The sequence below is a fragment of the Cibotium barometz genome, chromosome 25, assembly GCF_041138505.1.
Source record: "Cibotium barometz isolate CiBa-2024 chromosome 25, ASM4113850v1, whole genome shotgun sequence".
NCBI classification, from domain to species: Eukaryota; Viridiplantae; Streptophyta; class Polypodiopsida; order Cyatheales; family Cibotiaceae; genus Cibotium; species Cibotium barometz.
In genome coordinates this window covers 55,077,503-55,101,774 of record NC_141070.1, presented here as the reverse complement: position 1 = coordinate 55,101,774, position 24,272 = coordinate 55,077,503, and the positions used below count along the sequence as shown (strand labels likewise).

The 24,272-nt window shown below is 49.8% G+C and overlaps 1 protein-coding gene across 1 annotated transcript in view; it reads left to right on the top strand.

Moving 5' to 3' along the window:
* Positions 1-24,272, top strand: part of ITPK4 (inositol 1,3,4-trisphosphate 5/6-kinase 4) — an 83,545-nt gene that overhangs the window by 30,766 nt on the left and 28,507 nt on the right. The window contains exon 2 of the mRNA XM_086819785.1: positions 405-558. Coding sequence (XP_086675911.1) covers positions 405-558 — 154 coding nt within the window. The remainder of the gene's footprint in view (positions 1-404; positions 559-24,272) is intronic.

Sequence of the window (24,272 nt, the reverse complement as noted above, 5' to 3'; positions counted from 1 at the left end):
TTCCATTGTTTCTGATATCTGAGTAGTAGCTATCCTAAGTGTGTGTGTCGAGCATGCAACAAATCCCAAAGTCATGTAACCAATGGTGCGGACAATCTACCAAGCAATAAAGAAATGGAAGCCCAAATAATCATGACCTGTCTAAAGTCCCATAAACATGAGCATGAGGGGCTCACTCCAAGGACCTATCTCTTCTTGTGAGGTCATTCTCGAGCCCGAGTGAACAGGGTCGTGACACTCTTAAGTGTGTGTGTGTGTGTAATATCCGCACGTGCATTCGTGCATGCTGAAAGAACTTGGACTTGATAGATTATGGAAGACAACAATGGAAGTGTTGTGTAAATTTACATGTTAGGGCAAGTTTTATTTCAGGGAGTTTGAACATGAGTTTGTGATGTTCCCAGGTATCTCAGTCATCATCCACACATATGTGTCGTCGATCCTATCGGGAGAATTCTTCCTCTTTTAGATCGCGCATTGACCCAAGAAATTCTCCAGGGCCTTTCAGACTTGGAAGCACCGAAACATACAAGAATCCGTGCACCTCGGTTTCTAAGGGTGCTTTTCTTAAACACTACAAATTTTATTATGATTTGAAGCTTTTATGCACAAATAAAATGAGTTTTCAGAAAAGATTTATCACTTAATCTTGCTGGAAGACACTTTTTGAGTTCCAAAATCCAATCATATCGCCTCTATCTTGCTGGTAGATAATTTTTTCACTCGTGTCTGTTGAAGTTCTTTTTTTTTTTTTTGTCCGACTGGCCTTAGGCCCAAGATCCTCCCATATTTACTATTTTTTACCACCTAATCACCGCCTGTAGGTGATGCCGCTGAGGAAACACCATGTGAGGTTTTGAACCCAAGACGACCTGGTCGTAGACAAACAGCTATCACCTTATTGTCTGTTTAAGTTTTACCAGTAGCAAAGCGTTGCATTCCTCAATTCAAGCAAGATTGCCATCAAATCGTTTATTGGTCAAGATATTCATCAAAACTGCCTGCAATCGTGCATATCTTGGCCATGGTGGTGGCTGATCACTAATCTTTGTTTGAAATAGAATTCAATGCTGGTCCCTTGTATGGCTTCAGCCAATTGACATGGAACACGTCATGCATTGTCCATCTGGGAGGCAACTGGAGCTTCATACTAACATTATTGATGATCACTCGACAACCAAGGTGGGTTCAAACCTGCGAAAAGAAAGCCATGGGAAGGTCTTACCCAGCATGAGCTTCATGATCCAGAGTTACACCCAATCTTCTTGTTTGTACTCCATTTTAACCTTATACTTACTGGCTTGCCCCGGTGTATGTCTTGAGCCTTTGCAATCCTTGCTTAAACTGTCTCCATTATCTCTTGGTAGGACTCGGTAATGATGTTGGCTTCTGGCACCTTCTTTGAGAATGTACTTCAGCACATCAAATTTCTCCTGATGGCTTTGTACAGGAACCTGGCTAACTCCGGAGACATTTGTCACTCTGTCATGAGAATTGCCACTGTCCGAGATTTGAGATAAGGCCCTATGGAAATCCACAACCAGAAGCAACATATTGCATCTGTCAACTCTGTTATGTGGGGAAGGTCGGGTTAGAGGATCAGAGGCCCAGTCTACTTTGAGATCAGAAGTTGATACCACTGCCTTTTAAAAGAGGGCTTTGGACCCCTTTCCCGCTGCCTTGATCAGAGATACTTGGGTTTGTTTCTCCTTGGGATTAGTCACGTTTGTGAGCTTTGTTTTAAGACCAGACAGATTCTCATCACTTTTTTTTCTAGGTTGCCAATTAAAACAGAGATAACAGGAAGAGGAATATGGTAGACTCTTCTATGGATCAGTGAGTTTCCTCAAGAGCGTCACAGGATACTTTTCAGGCCCCCTCTGGAGACTTTTTCATGGTTTCCAGTCCCCACCTGGGTGATTGACCTTGACCCAGGACCACATGCCCACTGACTAAGAGGGAGAGACATGTTGCTGAAATCAGGAGAGAGCATGCTACATGACCCAGACGAGATCCTTGCAGACGGGCATGACCAAAGGATCCATTGACCATTTACATTTCACAATCACACACACTTTATCCTTTTTCAGCACTATTAGATTACAACCTTCATAAAGAGGTAATAATTGTTGTTAACATAAAACACTGATAGGAGATGAAGCTCTTGCTACCCAGTAGTAGCTCCTCACCTAGTCCCTGGGCACCCTCCCTCTGTGCGCGAGCCCCTCCTGCCCTCCGTTCTTCTCCCATCACCCCCTCTTTCCTGCTGCCTACCCCTTCCAGCCTCTCACTCTCTTGTCCTGCCCACATCTGCAAAACCCTCCCCTCCAACATGCCCCCATCCCTCCCCCCCCTCCAATTCCCGCGTGGGTCCCTTCTCTATCTGTCTCTGTTCTCTCTTTTGCACCCCCCGTTTTTACTTCAGCCTCCCCCTCACCGTTTTTGCCTCTGTTCAGCCTGCCCTATTTGCAAAGCTGCTGTGCACCCTGTTTGCGCTGCCTGCTGCGCCTTGTTCTCTGCACTGCTGTGCATGCCCCCCCCCCCTCCTCTCTCTCACAGGATGCAGACTGGGAGAGCAGAGGATCATGATGGACTTCTCACCGAGCATTTCTCCCATGCCAGGGACACCCTAGCCCCTATACTGGTTCACATGTTTAACAGGGCTTTATGTGAGGGCTTCCCTGTCAGCTGGTCATCGAATACTATTGTACCTATCTTGAAAGCAAGTGACCCCATGGACCCCAACAACTACAGGACTATCATGATTGGTCACACGTTGGCCAAGATTTATGGTTCGATTTTGGAGCATGAGCTTAGTAGATGGTCCGAGGAGCAGAGACTCAGAGCACCGGGGCAGGCAGGCTTTAGGAGAGGGCACTCCACACTAGATCATATCTTTACACTACGGGGGATCATTGAGGAGGGGAGAGCTCCCGGGCATCGGATATACTGCTGCTTTGTGGATTTCCGCAAAGCTTTTGATACCGTCCCACGGACTAGACTAATGAGGAGATTGCAGGATATGGGAGTGCCAGCAGAGATGCTTTGGGGGATCATTATGCTCTCTGCCCCTTGTCTCCTACTCTATTTGGTCTATATATTGACGAGATCTCGGATTACATAGACAGACAGGGAGGACCAGGAGCACATTTGGCAGGAGTCCTGATACCGATCCTCTTGTATGCAGATGATATTGTTCTTATTTTTGATTCACCAGAGGGGCTGCAGAGGCATTTGGATGCATTACGGGCCTTTTACGAGGACCGGGACCTCACTGTGAACCTTGGAAAGACCAAGGTCATGATCTTTAACACCTCCTCACAGTGGATAAGTAGATCTGCAGTACAGTTTACATACAATGGAGAGCCTGTGGGAGTATGTTACCTCATGTATATACCTTGGGATCACTTTTGCTGGACCTCAATTCTCGATGCGGAAGGTGGCCGAAGCTAGATTGATGAGGGGATATGCAGCCCTTGGCTCGCTAGAGAGGCAATGCTCACAGATACAGTTTCAGGAGCTGAGGACGAAGCTTTGGCTATTTGATACTCTGGTTACACCTGCAGTACTGTATGGTGCCCCCATCTAGGGTCCTAGCTTATACCACAGGAGGAGACAGAGGAGAGCCGGCTGAGACAAATACAGAGGAGGTATATGATGGGTGGAAGCCGATGGAGAGGCCCCTAGTGGCGATGATCTCACGCATGATTAGGGGTAAGTCATCAATGCCACATGAGATTGTGCGGGCAGAGATGGGGGCTGCACCAATAGTGACAGAGGCTCTATTCCAGACAGCGACATACTGGCACAGGCTATGGGAGCTTCCACTTGATAGATACCCCCGGCTAGCCCTGGAGTCCTCTCAAGGCAGTTGACACTTGAGGGAGATACAAAGTGCTGGTATGCACAGATAAGCACTTGGTTTGGCATGCACGGTATGCAGATGGAGGCACTCCTCCCGTTCCAGTACCAGCATAGAGGCCCTGTCAATAGCTGCACAAAGCGGAACATGGTTATCAGGAAGGACATTGTCAGAATGGATACTTAGAGGACATGGAGTTCACCTAGTCGTCCACTTGGGACGAAGATGGCCTTCTACAGAGATCACCTCCTATGCCTCACAGAGGATGGGTTCATCAGCCACCCACGCTACATGGACACACACCTATCCTTTGGGGTGAGATGTGCGATCGGCCAGATCCGCACCTCGTCCCACCAGTTGAGAGTGGAGATTGCCAGATATGGGCCTAGGGCGGCCGCACCAGAGGACAGGATATGCCAGCTCCCCCCCTTCCTTTGTTCGTGCTGCGCATTGGTGGCCCTTGCTGTGCCCCTTTAGCGTTGTTGTGCTGCGCTGACCCTCTCCGCCTCCCTGTTCTACGCTGCTGTGCTGACCCTCTCCGCCTCCCTGTTCTGCACTGCGCACCTTGCCGTGCTACTAGGCTGACCCCTCTGCCTCCCTGTTCTGCCCTGACAAGCCTTCTTAGACAAATGGGCTGCCCTCAAGGGCATACAGGTGTACATGGGAGATGATCTCACCCCAGCACAGGTGGCACACCGGTGTGAGGCGATGGTGACAGTTCATGAGGCCCGTAGAGCAGGCAAGTGGGCTATCTACAGAGGTGGAAGGGTCATTATCATTGAGCGCCATCCCAAATAGGGACGTAGGGTCTATGAGACCAAACACTTGAGGTTAGCAGTATGGAACTACAATGCCATGCTGTGGTCAAATCCAGGAGGTTTGAGCGAGATTCTCACAGGCAAGGATGCTATTTTCTATACAGAGACTCATCAGAACCGTGAGAGGGGCTTACCATACATAGCCGGGTATGAGTGGGAGTCAGCTTTCCGAGGCGAGACCCGCACATCAGGAGGAGTACGTGGCTCTGGAGGGATAGCTGTCCTTTTTAGATCCCATCGCTGATAGATAATTCTCAGTATCGTCCGGAAGGACGAGGATGCACAGTATCTTTGGGTGCAGCTACAACTTAGCAGTGACAGTGTCATCCACATTGTTGTGTGTTATTCTGCACCACGCCACTCCCCTTAACGCCGCACGGCATGGCCTGTCACCGTACTTTTCATTATATGGGGATATTATGGAGTTCTCTCAGCTGGGGGAAGTCCTCCTGCTTGGGGACTTCAACGCCAAGACGGGAAGTCAGCAAGTCCCACTACTCGATCTGGACATCACTGACATGGGGCTGTAGAGATCGTCACAGGACCGTTAGGAGGTCATGGTGTATGGGAGATATTTCTTAGAGCACGGAGTTGCACATGGTCTCGTTATCTATAACGCGATGTCCCGATGGCCCTCCTCTGATGCCCTCACCTCCTTCCCTCGCTCAGGAGGTACTAGCACCGTGGACTACCTTATGGGATCTTTGGCTTTGGCACCCCTCCCCAACTTCTCCATCCCACCCCTCTTTGAAGCTGACCATGTCTACCTCTCTTTCACTCTTACTTGCACACCACCCATCCCTCCGCCACCACCCCCCATCTCACATTACACCTAGGTCCTTTCTTATCACGAGCTTGACCTTGTTTACTCCAACCACATCTACCGCCAACTCTAGGATGTGGAACCTATTGTCCCCCTACCCACCCTCACATCACAGCTTTTCACCACCATACTCCACACATCCGTCACCACTTCTTTCATTGCGCGTTGGTCTACCGCCAAGCCACCTTGCGGTTCCATGCTCCATAACTGTTTGTATGATGATGAATGTCGAGCCACGTGCTCTCGTCTTAAGCATGAGGTATGGATTGGGCAAATCACAAAGTGCCAAGTGCAATGGATTTCTCAACAGCTCACCCAACGCAAGAAATGGGAGTTATATGCTCGGAAAGAGGATGAGTTATACCGACTTTTCTTAGGGCTGAACCGCAAAGAGGTCTGGAGGAAACTCCAAGAACGTCGCCTCCCCTTACCTATCACCTACCTGGACACATGGCACTCCTATGCACACTCCCTCTATCATATCCCCCATCAGCCACCCCTACCCCCACCACCACCACCTTCTTCACAATGGGCATGGTCCTCAAGGCCATTTGTAGACTACGTAATGGGTGAGCCCAAGATCATGAGGGACTCAAGGCCAAGTACATCTCGCATGCCGATGATACCCTGGCGCCCCTACTAGCCTACATGTTCAATAGAGCCCTTTGTGAAGGATTTCCACCCTCTTGGTCCACCAACACCGTCACCCCCATCCTCAAAGCCGAAGATCCACTTGATCCTAATAGTTACAGGACGATCATGATTGGTCCATTATCACTTTGTCAGAGAAAAGGTGCTGGATGGTACAGTTGATCTTCACTATGTGAAGACTGATGAGCAGGTGGCAGACATCTTTACGAAGCCACTTAGTAGGGAGAAGTTTGAGTACTTCCGGACTATGTTGGGAGTACATGGGATGAGCTTGAGGGGGAGTGTTGAGAGTCTTGATATCCCAAGCTCATCTACATCTTCATCGGCAGTACATCATGAGCTTGAGAGGGGCTGTTGAGATTCAAGCTCGATGTCAGTGTGAGCCAGCTATGCTATGTGCTGGCAGATTAGGTAGGAACATGTGTGAGACATAAATGACCGCGTGTCCAGCTGGTCATAGTGTGTGGACATTAGCTAGGGTTAGTAGAGTGTGGACACAACTCATTGTGTGTTGTGTGGATTATGGATTAGGGCATTATGCTTGGAGCATCATCACCCTCTATGAGTCCGTCACCGGACGAGTGAGAGCCCTAGGAGGTACATCACAAGACATGACGGATTAGGCGAGGCTGGTCCCACACTAGCAGGCATATTGATCCCCATACTACTTTATGCAGATGACATCCTCCTCCTCTCAGATTCAATTGAGGAGCTTCAGAGATAGTTGGAGCCTTACAGGACTAGTGCACTCAGCAGGACCTCTCTGTTAACCTTGGTTAAACCAAGGTAATGGATGTTAACCTTGAGCCGCACTTTGATTTGAGACACAAGGCACAGAGGAAGGTTTGGAATGCATTGCCACATTTGATCACTGAGGAGATGTGTGCTGCTTTGGATGCCCCTTTTTCTATGCAGGAGTTCAGTCATGCTCTTCATGCCTTACCTCATGGTAAGTGTCCAGGGGAGGATGGCCTCTCCCCTGTTTTTTTCATTACTTTTTGGGATGAGATTGGGGCTGAGATCACATCGGCTCTGCAGGAGATGTGGGACATAGGTTCTATGCCTTCTTCTCTCACTGAGGGGCTTATTTATCTTATTCCTAAGAGTGAGGATAAGACATTGATTGGCCAGTGGAGACCTATCACCTTACTTGGGACTGCATATAAGATTCTTGCTAAGGCAGTGAGCATCAAATTGCGGCCAATTTTGCAGGATGTCATTCATGATACTCAGAATGGATTCTTACACGGCAAGAGCATCGTTGGGACGCCGTCGAATGGGCTAAAGCGATCAGCCCTTAGCCATTCTGCTCTTTTATTTTGAGAAGGCCTATGATAGAGTGGATTGGGACTTCCCTGAGGGTACTTTTAGCCATATGGGCATCTCTCAGTGGACTTTGCCCCGTGGAGTATCCCGTCCTCCAGCATTATGAGAGGCGTCCTCAGGCTGCCCATCGTCTTCTTAGATCGGGGGTCAAACCCTCTTCTCTTCCATGAGAATCGTCTCATGGAATGTTCAAGGCCTTGGAGGGCTTCCCACCTGTGGTAGGAAGCGCCTTCTGAAGGACCAGCTTCACCCTCCTGTTACAGGAGGGTCTATGGATATACTTTTGTTGCAGGAACACAAATTGGATAGATCTCAGTGTGGCAAAACCGGTAAGATGCTTTCTGGCCACACCTTCTGGTCCTCGACTGTTGGGACTAGAGGGGGTGTTTGCATTTCAATGGCAGCATCTGTTATGCCTCATGTTATTGGGCACGGTGTTATCATCCCTGCTACAGCGCAGTGGATCTTGATCATGCATGAGGGTCAGAAATTGGGAATCTTGAATATCTATGCACCTAACGTGAGAGGTGAAAGGGTTGCCTTTTGGGACACCATTACAAATGTCATTCCCCAAGTTGATCATTGGATAGTGGGAGGAGACTTCAATATGGTTGAGCAACCTTCTAACAAGAAGGGTGGACGCGAAGGGGGTTTACACCCTTGGAGAGAACCTCATGGGAGAGGTTCACGCTTTCTTTTTTTGGCAGGGATTGCTGGACTGAGGATGACTTCCAGAGAAGGCCAAACTCCTTATCTTTCTCTTGGCATAACCGCAGGAGTGGGGATGAGAGCATCTTTGCATGCCTAGACAGATTTTCTGTGGATGATTGGTCCCTGGACAGTGGAGGCACCATTGCTATTATGCCTGCCACCTATCCCTGGCTCTCTTTATCTAGATGCTAACATCTCCCTTGAGATCAAAGAGATATGGAGATCTTGTGACGGTCTTGATCCTCCTCATAATATTGCGTTGGCTCTTGAGAGGATCATCCATCATTATCATTGCGTTATCTTGTCCAAGAAGAAGGAGGCTTTGGACGAGGAGAGAGCTATTAGGCGTAGGATTGCTGCTTTTTAGAGGGAACATGAAAAGCATCCACATGCGTCTTGGATTACAGACCTCTTGACCATAGTTAAAGCAGAGCTACAGCTGGCCATGGATAGGAGGGCTGAGTTCACGTTTCATGCGAACGAGGCTTTTTGGACTCGGATGGGTGGCAGATGCAACAAAGAGTTTATTTCAGCACACAGGCCTTCCCATAGCAGGGATTCTGTGAGGTACTTGCAAGATTCACAAGGTGAGGTTCAGATTGAGCCTGATAAGGTAAGGGGTATTGCTTCAGATTTTTATCTGTCTTTGTTGACTGCAGAGGTGCCCTCTCCTCCAGGAGATGTGGCACGGCCGAAAGTTTGGGAGTGCATGCCCAGGCTCATTACAGATGCTATGTGTTCTTCCTTGGATGCCCCTTTCTCGAAGGATGAATTCCTTCACACACTGCATGCTCTTTCCAGTGGTTCATGCCCAGGGGATGATGGTCTTTCTCCCGCCTTCTTTATTCTTTTTTGGGATCATATTGGAGATGCTATCACTGTTGCCCTTCAGGAAATGTGGCTGTCGGGTATGATGCCGCCATACCTCACGGAGGGGCTGATTCACCTTATCCCCAAGAGTGGGGACAAGACTGACATCAAGCAATGGAGGCCCATCACTCTCCTTGGATCTGCATATAAGATCTTAGTTAAAGCCTTGAGTATAAGGTTTCAGCCGATTCTCCAAAGGACTATCCATGATACACAGAATGGGTTCCTCCAAGGAAGGAGTATATTTGATAACATCTTTTCTTTCTGGGAAGCTGTCGAGTGCGCAAAGTCTAGTTAGCAACCTCTTGCCATTCTTTTGCTTGATTTTGAAAAAGCGTATGCATAGTGGATTGGGATTTTTTGGAGGGCACTATAGCACACATGGGGTTTTCCCAAAACTAGATCAAAGGGGTGCCCTGCCTATACAGGGAGGCTCATAGCACTGTTTTAGCTTGTGGGGGGCACGGTGAGCTTTTTCAGATTTCCCGTTCGGTGAGGCAGGGCTGTCTCCTTACCCCTTTACTGTACCTCATTGTAGCTGAGGCTATGAGCAGGTTACTTAGGGCTGCCCCTGGTGTTGTGGGTCTCAAGTTGCCTTTATGCATTGAGGAAGAGTTTTTGGACTCTGAGTTAGCAAATGATACGACATTGTTCCTTGAGGCTTCACATGCTTGTTTATGTGCTTTCCGGACAGCCTTGGAGGCCTTTTCTTTTTCTTTTTCTTTTTTTTTCCGAGAAAAGATCCTTTCATTAGTTATAAAAAACGCCCGCTGGGCTACAAAAACTCTCCTGCTCATAAGAAGGCAGAGCAGAGATCCAATCAAGGCAGCTAGGGAGACTCTCCCTAGGTGCAAAAAAGTACAAATATCAGTACAAATAACTGAGAGGCTATATCATAAAATAGGAGGGGGGAAAAGCCAAACAGGTGGCGTGTAATGCCAGCGGGGGTACCCGCGTGTAGGGTATAGAAGGGGCCGCTGTGCCAAGTGGTGTGAAAGGCCTGGCGCCGCAAGATCGCCGCATCTGAGTCGCCCCGGATGCGGTCATACTGTCCTCGCAGGGTGTGGATCAACTCCTGCCAAATCCCCCGAACAGTCTCTGTTGGTGGCTCCAGTCTCCCCTCAAAGGCCCTGAAACACCGGGCTCTCCAGGTGAACCATATGGTGAGGCTGCTGAGGAGCCCCGATCGTAGATCCCTCTCCTGTGTCCAACCTGGCCCCTAATGAATCTGATGGCCTGGTTGTCCTGCTCCGTCTCGTATCCCAGAGCAGGCCCTAACGAAGTCGACCAAGCAGCGGCACCCCACGTATACATGCTCTCTGGAGAGAGGGGGGCCAAAATGCGCAGCATCCTCAGCCAAATCTACTGCGCCTGTGGACAGTCCCATAGGCAGTGTCTCTGTGTCTCCAATGGGTGGCCGCATCGGACGCAGGCCGCCGAAAGACCACTGTAGACAAGCCAGGTGCCAACTGCAGAGCCCCTGTGGGCAACCAGCCACTGGAAAGTCGAGATCCTGTGTGCCTGTCGGCTAGCCCAGAGCCTGGTCCAAAAATCCTCAATGAACTCCTGTGAGAGTCCCTGTAGCCGCCAATGCTCCGATGTAACTGGAGAGACCATCCTCCTCGCAGACAAAATATGCCTCCCCAACCGAACAGTGTACTGGAAAAAGGTGATCTCTGTGGCCTCGGGGGCCACTCGTACTCGCGAGGGTCCCACTGGAGCCGGGCCAAGGGCCGGGCAGCATGCCCATATGCGCCAATCAGAGTCCACATCTGCAGGGTCTGGATCAATATGCCACTTCCGGGAAGCGGCTGCCACTACACGTATCCTCTGAAAGATGCACTCTGCAACCAAAGGCGACTCCGCCTCCACTCTCTGAAGAAGTCTGCCCTCATCCTGGATCTCATAGTAGAGGCATCTACCATCCTCAGTGCAAGCTCTGACAGCAATCAGGATCTCCAACTGTGTAAAGGCTCCCATCCATCGTGTGGCTGTTGGCTCAAAAGGCATGAACCACTCCTCAGTGAGTGCCTCCTGAATGTCATCCCTCATAATCAGCCCCCCTCTGAAGTGACTCAGCCTCTCCACTTGGATCTGCAGAAGGCCTGCCAGTCTCCAAAACTGCGTACTGGGCTTGCCACCAATGGTCCCCAGGCTGGACGAGGCCGAGAACCCAGCATATGACCTTGCTCTGTGCGTACCGCGGGGATCCAGATGAGCGGTTGCTGGCCCGCTCCTCATCACAAGTAGGAGGTCTGTGAGAAAGCCCCGGTCTCAGCAGCTCCCAAGCTCGCAGGATGCTCAAGGCAAATCTGTCCTCCCATCCTCTACTGAGGCCTGTCCTCCTCATCTCTATGAAGATCCATTGTATCTCTGGTGCCCAAGTGCCCCTTGTTGGGGGAGCCCTAGACTGCAGTCGCTGAAAAAGAAGCTCCTTCCAAGGCTCAGCGCCTGGAAGCAGCCCCCGAACAATAAGCTTCCCCAATAAGGCTCTACTCTGATCAACTGGATCTATAATGCCCAAGCCTCCCTGGGCCAACGGAAGAGTAATAACTGCCCAAGCAACCTTAGCCCGAGCCGGCTGACCATCCCGCCCAGACCAAAGAAAGTTCCTGATCAGCCTCTGTACGTGGCTGATGCAAGAAATCGAGAAGATCCAGCAAGACGTGATGTATCACATAGTCGCTAAAAGCACCTGATTTGTCACCACCACCCTCCCAGCCAAGGATAGCCGAGTTGTACTCCAATACAAAAGCTTTTTACGAATGCTCAGAAGAAGAGGGGCGATCTGCTGCTCAGGTGGCAAATCAAGTCCAATCTGGCATCCCAAATACCGCACTGCTGTGCCAGGAGGAATCCATCTAAAACCCGGGTCTGGGCTCCATGCTGGAGTGGGAGCGCTACTGATCCAAAAGGCCACTGTCTTGCGCCAATTGATCAATGCTCCCGAAGCTGCACCAAAAACCTGTAGCGACTGCTCTGCCCTCTGAAGATTGGCCTCCTGGCCATGCAAAAACAATCCCGTGTCATCAGCAAACTCAGAATCGCGCAGGTCCTCACCCCGGACTGGGAGCTGGAGTCCTCTCAAATCAACCACCTCTGCTGTCAGATACATGCTCATAGCCTCAGCAAAGAAGAGAAAAAGAAACGGGGCGAGAGGGCACTCCTGACGGACTGATCTGGTCAACTCAAAACTCGGCCCCCGTCCTCCTGCCATTAGCACCTGGCTACGAGCTGTGGAATATAAAGCCGCCACTCCTTGAATCCAGACTGGCTCAAAACCCAGGCGAAGCATAGTGCCCTCTAAGAAACCCCAATCGACTCTATCGTATGCCTTCTCAAAATTGAGAAGCATCACGACCAGGTCCTCACCGAGAAATCTAGCTCCGGCCGTCGCCTCCCAGAAGGTGAAAATGTTGTCAAGGATACTACGCTCCTTGACGAATCCTGTCTGGGTAGCATGAATAAGCTCCCCAAGGAAGGGCTGGATCCTCAAACTCAAGGTCTTTGCCAGGACCTTGTAGACGGTATTCAGGATCGTAATAGGTCTCCAATGCCGAATATCATCTAACACTCCCTCCCCCTTGGGGATAAGAAAGATCAAGCCCTCTTAAAAGCTCTGTGGCATCACCCCAGTGTCCAAAACCTACTGAAAGCCCCTGCGGAGGCCTGGCCCCAAAAGGTCCCAATAGCGCATAAAGAAGGCAGGCGTCAATCCGTCCTGCCTCCTGAGCTGGCGTACTCTTGCTCGAGCATGGCGGGGTCCGGTAATCTCAAAGAACTCCCCAGTCACTCTATCACCAAGCTGCGTCCACTGAGAGGCTTGGCGATGATAGTAGAACTCATGTCTCTGCTCCTCTGCCTCTCTAACCTCCTGGCGTGCCTGGCTCAGCTGGGACGCCACCCACTCACATGTAGGTTGCTGCTCCTGAAGGCACTGGAGCGAAGCAAGGCTACGTCTCAAGCGACGCTCCCGCTCTCGTGTCTCTCCCAGCCGTGTCAAGGCTACAGCGTGCAAAAAAGAGCTGAGCTCGATGAGTCCCTGGGCACACTAGCCTGCTGCATCCAGGTCAGAGCTCTGGCTATCATGCTATATCCTCTCAATGTCCTCAGAAAGACTGGGATCTGTAAGTATCCTCTCTGGGATCCTCAACTGCAAGCTGGTCTCCTGTGTCCTCTCCTCAAGTGTCAAAATAACTGGCGCATGGTTTGAAAAAGAGGTGCCAGCGAGATGCCAACGGAGCCTCCACGCTCCCCGAACCTGTCGCCCACATAGAAGCGATCAATCCGTGATAGATTAGTCCCTCCCTGCCGGCGATCCGACCGAGGAAAACTAAGACTGTCCTGAGAGCGGGAGAAAGCCTCATGCTGCCATGCATCAGTGATCCGCAGTGTCATGAAAAATCGCTCCCAAGCTGCAAGCTCCGTGCCGTGCACTGTAACATGACTGCCTCCCACCCTATCGGCCGGGTCCTCAAGCATGTTGAAGTCTCCCCCGACACACCAATGTGCGGCCTCGGGCAATGCATCTGTAACAAGGGTCCAGAACTCTGCTCTGGCACTAGCATGGTTGGGCGCATAGACATTGAGCACGCCAAAGAGCTCATCGTGCATCCTCAGAATAAATACTGTGCTCTACCAGGCACAATGACCCCGCGATCCACAATGGCCTGCCGCCATTTGTCATCCCCAGATCGCTCACATGGTGAGAAAACTCAACTGCCTGAGTCTTCAAAATGCTAAGAGCGAGATCTAGAGTCCACTCCCGGTCACTAGTGCCACAAGAGTTGCCACCACATACTAATTATAAAGGGATGTAATAGTTTATGGGCCACATAGTCTATTACCAGAGATTCATTGTGTCCTATGCTGTTATAGCCAAGTCTTCGAATGGTCTGAGAAATGTCAATAGGCTTACGATGAATTTAAGAGGGAATTAGCCAATGCACCTATCTTGAGACCACCAAATTAGGACCTCATGTTCCATGTGCATATTGATGCCTCAAACTTTTCAATTGGGTGTACTGTATAACTAGGAGAGCATAAATTAAAGTATCCAATCTACTTTGCAAGTCGACAGCTCATCAGTGAAGTTGAGATAAAGTACACCACAATAGAGAAAGAAGGGTTAGCCATGGTATATGCAGTTAAAAAGTATAGACATTATCTATTGGCTAATAAGTTTGTATTCTTTATGGATCATCAAGATTTGTTACATGTTAGCCAAAACATAATGAGGGTTAACTTTCCTATGTGAGGCCGCTGGGGGCTCACTCCACCACTTGTGTCACCCAAGTGGAGATCCACAAGCAAGGTAATGAGCAAGGAGGAAGAGAGCTATGGAAAGCTCTACCTCCACTCAATGCTAATGAGCATGATTTTGAAGATGCCTTGTGCATCTTGATCTTGATAGAAAGAAAAGAGAAGGGAAAAGAGAAGAGAAGCTAGACTAACACCATCCACTCCACCCATACACAACAATCAAGCAAGAAAGCATTCACAAACACAAGCATGCAACCATAAGCACGAGAGAGAGATAGAGAGAGAGAGAGAGAGAAATGAAATGATATATTAATGTCTTCAGAAGGCCAAAATGACCTATGAGACCAAAAAGGTTACAACAATTGGTGGATCTGATACAATGTCTGTGTAAGGAAAGCTAAAAACAACTAAATAACTAACTGAAACTGAAACAACTATGAGGAAAAGTACGGTACTAGGAGCTCCTAATGGATAACATCTGGGAGGAAAACTCCAACAACAAAGGTAAGCATCATACACATCACTATCCAAAGATATCTCTCATCGGTCGATGGCGGATATCCTCAATGTCCTCCATGGTGAGTACTCTGACTGGACGTCTCCCATGCCGTGCTAGTATGGTCCTGATCCTCTGTTGTAGTCTCCGCCGGTGTCGAGATGGTTGGGGCGCCTGGACCGCCCCAGCTCTATAGCCTGATCAATCAGTGTACCTCTGGTGCGGCTGTACTCTGGGGCTAGCTGCAATGCCTGCTGGCCTGACTGCTCAATCTCTGGTCGAAAGAAGTCTGTAATCTGCCTCTGTAGGTGTCTCTCCCTCTCTGATCCCCTCCCTCTCAGGAGACCCTCTCTATGTCTACGCAGCTCCAGCAAGTACAATCCGAGGCATCTCTGATCCTGGTATCTCATGACTCTAGAAAGTGGTCCGAAGCCCTCTCTGAATAGGCAGTGAAAGCGGCCTCGTATCTCATAATATACTGGACAGTGACATATGTAATGTAACTCTGTCTCTGGCTCCATCTGGCACAGCTGACAAATCCTGGCCTCAGCTGGTACTCCTTTGAATCTGCCAATCTCAATCTCTAGCTGGTGTGAGGATGTGCGCATCTGACCAATAGCACACCGGACCCCATGAGAAAGATGAGTATCCATGTAGCTGGGTCTAATCACAAACCCATCCTCCGTGAGCTGGAGAAGATGATCTCTATAGAAAGCCATCTTCGTACCAAGCTCGTGTGTCGGCTGTGTCCATGTCCTCCTAGTGTCCAGCTGAGTCAAGTCCTGCCTGATAAGTCTGGTAATCTCTACCCGTGTGAGAGAGAGGGAGGGTGCATCTAGGGAGTACTGAAATGGAGGTAGCCTGTCCATACTAAAGCCATGTAGCTGGAACCAAGCTGTCATCTGTGCATACCAACATGATCCGTCTCCCTGTGATGCCAACTGTCGTGAAGACTCCAGGGCTAAGCGAGCATATCTGTCTCTAGGGAGAGCCCAAGTGCTATGTATAAAGGAGACTGATCGAGTGAGTGCCTTTACTACCAATGGGGGGCAGCCATCTCTGCATGGATAATATCATGTGGTACGGAGGCCTTGGCCCTAATCATCCGGGAAATCATAGAAACCAAGGACCTCTCCATACGTCTCCATCCATCGGTGCTACCAGCTCGGCTGTGGTGATCCACTGAGGGTCCCCATATCTCCACTCCATACAGCATGGCTGAAGTGACCAAAGTGTCAAAGAGCCAGAGCTTTGTTCGAGGTTCCTGAAACTGAACCTGCGAACACATCCTCTCTAGTCTCCCCCATGCTGCATAAGCTCTGGTCAATCTGGTCTCCGCTGCTCTCCTCAAGGAAAATAGTGGGCCACTAAAAACCACACCAAGGTAAGTATATGCATCTGTATACTCCACTGTCTCCTGACCATATGTAAAGGTGGGTATTGACCTCCTAACCCACTGTGCTGTGGTGTTCAACACCATCACCTTGGTTTTACCAAGGTTAACAGACAATCCACTGTCCTCTGCAAACGTGTGCAATGCATCCGTACCTGCCCCACAACTGTCCTGTATAAAGCCATGATTCCCCAAATCAGCTCTGTGGGCACTCCCATCTCCTGTAGTCTGCGCATCAGTCTGGCTCTCGGTACTGTGTCAAAAGCTTTGCGGAAATCCACAAAGCAACAATAAATCCTCCTGCCATATAATCTGCCCTCCTCAATAATAGCTATGAGTGTCAAGATATGGTCAAGAGTGGAGAAACCTCTCCTGACCCCTGCCTGCCCTGATGCACGTATGCCCTCTCTCTCTGCCCATCTACTCAACTCGCGCTCAAGAATAGATGCATATAATCTAGCCAATGTGTGACCAATCATGATGGTACGATAATTCCGAGGAAGCATGGGATCCCCTGACTTGAAGATAGGCACAATCGTGGACATATTCCAAGTCTTAGGAAAACCCTCACACATGTCTCGGTTAAACATCATAGCAATAAGCTTTGCAAGCATATCTCTGGCATGAATAAAGTGCTCTGCTACCAAACCATCATGATCATATGCTCTCCCAGTCCTCATCCTGTCAATAGCTTTCCTTACCATCTCAGCAGTAAAGAGAGCACATGTCTCTGGGCATGGCTCCGATGGGTCTGGCAGGGGCGGCTGTCCTGGTGCTGTGTACAGGGATGCTGCATACTCACCCCAAATCTCTGTGGAGGTAATGGCTGGTGATGGTGAATGCTCATGGAATAGTCTCCATGCCTCGCCTGAGTCCTGACTCAAATAACTGGTACAAATCCCTCTCTAACTGAGCAAGATAAGCCCTCTTCTTCCGTCGCACTAGGTGCCGGAAGGTAATCCGTGACTGTCTGTGACTGGTAACACCCATGAGCACCTCTCTCTGTAATCTGATCCTCATCTCTCTGCACTCCTCATCATACCAACTGTTGTGGGGCATGTTCCCAAATCGTCTCCGTGTAGGCTGACTATGGGGATATGCCTCTGATGCTGCAGCATGAAGCGTCTCTATCAATATCTGAGTGAGCTCATCTAATGGCCGTCCCGGCTCCTCGGCACATAAGCGTCTGTATATCTCATCCGTGTACACGGTGTCAGTCTCCCTCGTAAAGAGCGGTGCTGAACTGAAATGTGAGAGTGAAGGACAAGATAGCATGATCCACTGCTATTCCAACCGGCCTAGTGCCTACCATAAAATCCTGAAAAGAGGGAATGAGACTGGGCTGAGCCATAACATAGTCCACTGTACTAGTACCATGCCGATGTGGAAAGCTAGTGAAACCGCCCGATGTCGGGAATCTCTGTAGGCCATTCAGGATGACCAATCCATGTGCAGTCCCCATGTCTAGCAAATACCGCCCATACACTGTATGTTCCTCATCCTGTGAGAGTCTAGATAGGCCCATATCCCTAACATCAAGCTCCCTCAACATCTCCTCTGAGGAATCATAAAATACTGTCTGGTTATGGGCGGTCCTGGCATTGAAGTCCCCCAAGAGAATGATGTCACCATCCCTGGAGAACTCCCAAATGTCATCATCCAAAATAGAAAAGGGAGACTGCCCGCTAGGTGATGCATACACTGATGTACTCGGAACAAAATAGCTATATAGCAATGTAGAGATATCTACCCGTCTCTGCCCTCAGTCTAACCCACATGTACCTAGCCTGCTCATCTCTGCGGACTATATGTAGCAGTGGCTGGAGCTCCTCTCTAAACAGTACTGCCACTTCTCCTGAGCCCCGTCCTCTATGCTCTGAACGAGTCTCTTGTCTACAAGCTGTCTCCCATCGGTATCCACTAACATGTGGCATGGACTGTCCAGGAGCCTAATGCGTCTCACAGTAGAAGATGATGTCCCTCCCAGTGAAACTATCCTCAAAAGCCCCTACATCAAGGCGTAGAGATCCATTACAATTCCAAGTAGCAACTTTGAGTGTAGTCCCATAGGTCTCGCGCCGTCATGAAGAGCGCCTCTCCATAATCACCACTCTACCATCTCTATAGAAGGCCACTTTCCCTTTCTCTCGGGCTGCCCTTATCTCGGGCATAACTTCTTTCATGTGGGCAAGTTGCGAGAGTGTGAGGTCATCTCCAAGAAATATTCCCGTCTTCTTGAGTGTAGGACGTCTCTTCAAGAAGTCCTTCGCTTCCATGGAGGGGAAACGAATGATAAGTGCTCTCTCCTTAGAAGATTCGCCACTACCGTCTCTCTTCTTTCCCACTCTCCATGCCTTTGTGTGCATGGCTTCAATGCCCATCATAGAGAAGAGCTCCTTGGTTTCCCCTTCCGCATCATCACGGTCTTTTAGACCGGACACTCTTACATGTAAGGCCCGGGTCTTCCTCCTTTGCTCCTCTTCAAGGGTCCTGTTGATGATGGTGGGAGTGGGGATGGGTGGCGATTCTTTACCTTTCCCTTTCTTGGCGACCTCGATCCATTTCTCGGCCTCGTCCATCTTCTTTTGTGTCTTTGTGATCACCTCCACCCATGAAGATGTCTTCTCTTTATGTTGCTCCTCCTCCTCTCGAATGATCCTCATTTGTTCCTTGATGGTATTCAGCTCTTCAATAAAGGAGGGCTGAAATTCTCCATCCTCAAGCTTGCTTTTTGAAGTGGCTTGAGAGAGAGAGTCAATTGTGACAAATGGGATTTTCTCTTTCAATATTCCATAAAATCATTTATATATGTGAGCTTACTTTTTACAATGGCTGGCCGCCCATTTACAATCGGAGGCCCAAAATTGGCTTCCTAGCTTTATGTACATCTAGAGAGGAAAGGAGAAGGCCACCGCTGAATCAAGTGCCTCCTCCCCTCGGGCCGGAGGGCTCATGGGGGCCCTCCGCTCCAAAAAGCCGTGTGAAGGAGTAGTCAAAAGCCTCCGAGCGCTGTCTAGTGTCGAGACTACTCAGCCGACTGCAGATAGAGGATATCCATGAAGCCCGAATCGGCATGGTAGGTCTCCTCTGCGGTGCTCGAGCTTCCTCTTCTGGCGAAAGAGAAAGCCTGATGGGGGTATCCTCAAGGGCGGGCGAGGGGGCTGCGGAAGAGTCCCTCTGAAGTGGGGCGGGAGGAACCTCCATCAGTGTTTGAAGCTTAGTCGAAGGCGAAGCGAAAACGGAGTGTCTTGCAAGAACCGAGCTGCACAAAAGGCGGAGCAGGGAGGGACGGAAGAGGAAGGCGGAAGACAGATGGGGAGGGGGGAGACAGAGGGGAAGGTGCTGAAAACAGAGGGGGGCGGAAAAAAAAAATAAAATTTTTGAGGGGGAGGGGCGAAAGGTTGAGGCGGCGAAAGGCAGGGGGGGCGGAGGTAACGCGAAAGGGGGGGGGGGGGAGAGGGCGGGTCACGGAGGAGGGGGAGAGAGCAGGGGACCGCGAAGTAGGCGTGGCAGGCGGGCAGGGGGCGGCGGGCGCGAAAGAGAAGGGGCGGGGGCGCGAGAAAACCCAGGGGGGGGAGCAGTCGCGAGGGCGGAGAGGACAGGGCAGGCGGGGGGAGCAGTCGCGAGGGCGGGGAGGGGGGAGTGCGAGCAGGCGGCAGCGCGAGCAGGGGGGGCGAAAGCTTCAGCGCCTTGGAGGCCTTCTGTTTGGCAGCAGGAGCTACTGTCAATTGGCATAAATCAATTGGTTTTTTGGATCAGTGATTCTCCTCTTGCAGATTGGGGAACAGATGTTGGTTTTACTTGGATTGAGAGAGGATGCTCTACCTAATACCTTGGTTGTCAGGTGGGCGTTGACATCTCCCCTGCACAACAGTTTGCTCGAGTGCTCTTAAGCATTAAAAGCAAACTTCATCACTGGAGTAGGAGGAAGCTCGACTTGGCCTCTAGAGCTTTGGTGGTTAACCAAGTTTTGCTAGCCACGGCTTGGTTTATTGCTTCGTGTTGGATTTTTCATAAGGGCTGCATTGGCCAGCTTCGTCGCCTTATTCGGAACTTTCTTTGGTCAGGGCTTGATGGAAATGGAAAGCATTCCTCTTAATCCTACCAAAGAGGTGTGCAATCGCAGACCAAACCCTCTGTGCTTCCCTGCATTCCCATAAACAATGGTAAACTGCCGAAACTCCTGCACATCTAGGGCATGTTGGGCAAGCACCAATAACAGACCTCCATTGATTGGTGGCCAGACCACCATGAAGGGAAACCCAGATAAAGGAGAAAACCTGTGGCTTCCTACAAGAATGCCCCAATCTCCACCAAAATACCCTCTGAATGCCAATCAAAAGAGTAGGGACACTCTGGATGTGTCCCAAGATAAGATGTCTGGCATTCCACACCGTATAATTGAAAAAAGGCATGCTTTTCAAAGGGTTACAAGCATCCTTCCACTCCCACTCACCGGGGTCCCAATGCAAATGTCTGATAGGGCGGCCACCATACAACCAAAGGCTAACACTCTCTGTGATCATCCCTGGGGAGGGGGGGGGGGGGGGGGGGGGGGGTCAACAAAGACGTGCTTCCCTAACTTGCCAACAACTCTGACTGGACGAATCTGGGGGCCCTCGATAAGGTCCTGCACATCACATCTCTCCAGCTGCCATCCATCCTGTACAGAAAAAAAGACCAGTACATCATCCTCCCTAGGCAAGGAGAGACCAATGACCTGAAGAGGAACACCTGTCCCAAAAAAAACCCCAAACCAAGAATGATGACGACCTTCCAAAAAAGATCCAGTAATCCAATGGTTGGGAATGGCTGCATCAATCTGTGCAATCCTCCGGCTAGAGCCTCTCAAATGCTGCATGAAATCCAATCTCTGCACCTTGGTGAGGCTCTGAAGCCTTTTCCAAGCCAACACTGTGGGGCATAGGGTCTCCCAGCCAGCCCAAAGAATATGCATAGCTACCCCAAGAGGCCTACCATGCACATCTAAGATCAAATAATTCCACAGAATGGGCTACAGGTTAGCTTCCTCCGCTGAACGCGGGGAGATGTGTACCAAAAAACTCCTCGGGCAGTCCCAGGCCCGTAGGAGGGACCTAACCAGGAGGGACGAAGGGTAGCGGTGAATTGCATCCGAAAAAATAAAGCGTGAGCTGAGAGTCCAGTCACCTCCGCGAACAGGGACACACTTCGTGATCTGCTGCATGAGAAAGTCCTTCCACGGCTCAGTGTCTGGAAGAAAGCCCCTAACAAAGCTTTACATTGCACCTCAGGGTCAATGATATTCAATCCCCCTTCCTGCTTAGGCCTGATAATGGTTTCCCAACAAGCAACTCTGGCCCTCCATGTTCTTGGAGGCTTCACATATATGCTTATGTTCCTTCCGGGTAGCACTAGAGGAGTTCTGTTTGGCAGCAGGGGCACTTATTAATTGGCACAAATCTGTTGGTTTTTGGGTTAGTGATTCACCGAGAATCGCTTGGGGTGCACAGCTTGGTTTTACTTGGATCAGCAGAGGATGTACTGCTAGATCGGTACTTACGAGTATCCAGAAGAAGCTCCTCCATTGGAGCTCCAGGAGATTAGATTTAGCTTTCAGAGCTTTGGTGGCTAATCAGGTATTGCTTGCCTCAGCTTGGTTTACTACCTCTTGTTGGTGCTTCTCTCGTGCGTGCATTGGCCAATTGCGGAGATTGATCCGCAATTTCTCTGGTCGGGTCACCTTAGACACTCGTGCAATCTCCGCAATTTCTCTGGTCGGGTTTGGATGGCACCTTAGACACTCGTGCCAGGGTAGCTTGGCTCACAGTTATTCAGCCCAAATGAGAGGGGGCCTTGAATATTATCGATCCGGATGTTCAGTGCAAGGCGTTGCTTTGCAAACTTGTGGTCAAAGGTTTCCTACCAAGCACCAAACCTTGGAAGGATTTTTTCTCGTCTAAGATTTCCAGCAGATGTACACCCAGGGTTGGGAGAGAGTGGATGCCCAGCACACGATATTTGTTCACAGAGGTTGATATCAAGGCACCATCTTCCCCTCTTATTGTAGCCATTGTCAGAGCATGGAGAAGCATGAGATCTTTTTTGCGACAAAGGCTTCCTAGGTCTTTGGATGAGGTTGACCGACAACTTATTATGTGGAACGAGCTCATCAGGGATGAGGCTGGTCGGCCACTTGGTGCATCTCGTTATATGCACTCGTCAGGATGGGAGTGCTTGCTTGCAAGAACTTCAAGAGTCTTCCGGAGGATCTGAGAGCTGCATCCATTCAGCATCTTAGGGTCTCTCGCATTCGTATTGATCAGATTGATGCAGCTATTCTGCATGAGTGGCTCTCTCTGAGACCTTTCATGGAGACTATCATCCGAGTTGGCTTGGAGTTTTTTTGAGGATAGGCATACCTCTGCAGGTCATTGCTCTCCCGGGCCAAGAGGCTATAGGTTGCATCATTTACTCTATCTTGCCTGGAGGGAGATTGAGGAGATGTAGTATGGAGGAGATCATCCCAGATACTAGGCTTAGTCGAGTGAGGATTGTTGGTCGTTCGGGGAAGCATTGGTTCATTGACCCTTCTCCTCAGATGGTGACTCATGTCTCTTGGTGTTTGTGGTTATATAGTGGCAGTCCTATCAGATATCTTCAATGGGATCCAAGAGAGTGGGAGTGGATGGATGCCTTCGATCCTTTGAAAAGCCTTCCTTTTTTCAGTTTCACGGTCCGGAATGCCAGGCTTCTCGTCACTTGAAAGATGCATAAGATTCGTACTCTCAGGCCTCATTGGGAGAGCTATGATATTTCTCTAGTGATACAGCGCAGATATTGGCATAGACTTTGGCACTCATACAAAAGGAGCTAGATCTCTCATTTCTTTTGGTTATTCTTACATGATGGTCTCCCCACCAATCAGTGGAGATCGGTTTTTGATGTAGCACCTTCCTATCCTAGGTGTGCGGCAGATTCTGAGATTGTAAAACATTGTTTATGGGGATGCAGCACTGCACAACAGTATTGGGGTTCTGTAGCGCAACTTATGGACAAATTGAGTGGTTGAGCCATGCATGTGACTTTGGGGGCTCTCTCGGTCCCGGTCCACAACTTTTTTATGAGGGCAGTGGTACAGATTCTGCTATTTTCATTCGTAGAGGTATTGCCCAGCATGGTTTATTGCAAGATGTCCCTCACTCTGATTATACACCCCCCAGACAGAGGATTGACACCAGTTGGGAGATTGTTGCCAGTATTACAACATGGCAGATCTGGAGAGCTAGATGCACGGACGCTATGGAGGGTGTCTAGATTTTTGAGTCTGAGTGCATTAGTACTATATGGGGTGATATCATCCATACTCTTATGGCTACTTGGGTTCGCATTTAGGGGCCCTCTCGTTCTGCGCAGGCAAAGCGCGTGATATTTATGCGGGAGTGAGACCATGGCATCTTCTTTTCCTCTAGTACCACAGGTCTTACATGGCATCATGATGCTCCTCAGTGGTTGAAATCACCTTAAATATTGGGGTGATTCTATTCTTTTCCGGCTTATAGCTGTGATTGTTGTATGTTTTTTTCATACTTAATAGAAGTCTCTTTCTGGAAAAAAAAAACCAAGGTAATGGCCTTCAACACTTCTCGCCCCTTCATATCCAGATTGAGCTTCACATATCGAGAAGATCCTGTGGCGATTGTCTCATCCTATGTCTACCTTGGCGTCACTTTCAGTGGCCCTTGCTTCACCATGCTTCCCTTAGCACATGCCAGAGTGACATGGAGATATGCAGCCTTGAGCTTACTTGAGCGGCAGTGCTTCCAGTCACATTTCCAGGAGCCCAAGACGAAGGGTTGGCTTTTTGACACCCTCCTCACACCAGCCTTGATGTAGCAGTTTTTTGGGGGGCATATTTATTGGATGAGCATTGGCAGCAAGTTCAGAGGCCCAAGGTAGATCCTCACTTGCGGGGGACTTGTGAGAGAGAAGGCCTAGACCTTGAGAGCTCCACCAAGGGGCTTGAGAAGCTGGAAGCTCCCCTTGCCTTGGGCTTGGGCGGAGGTTTATCTCTTTGTTTT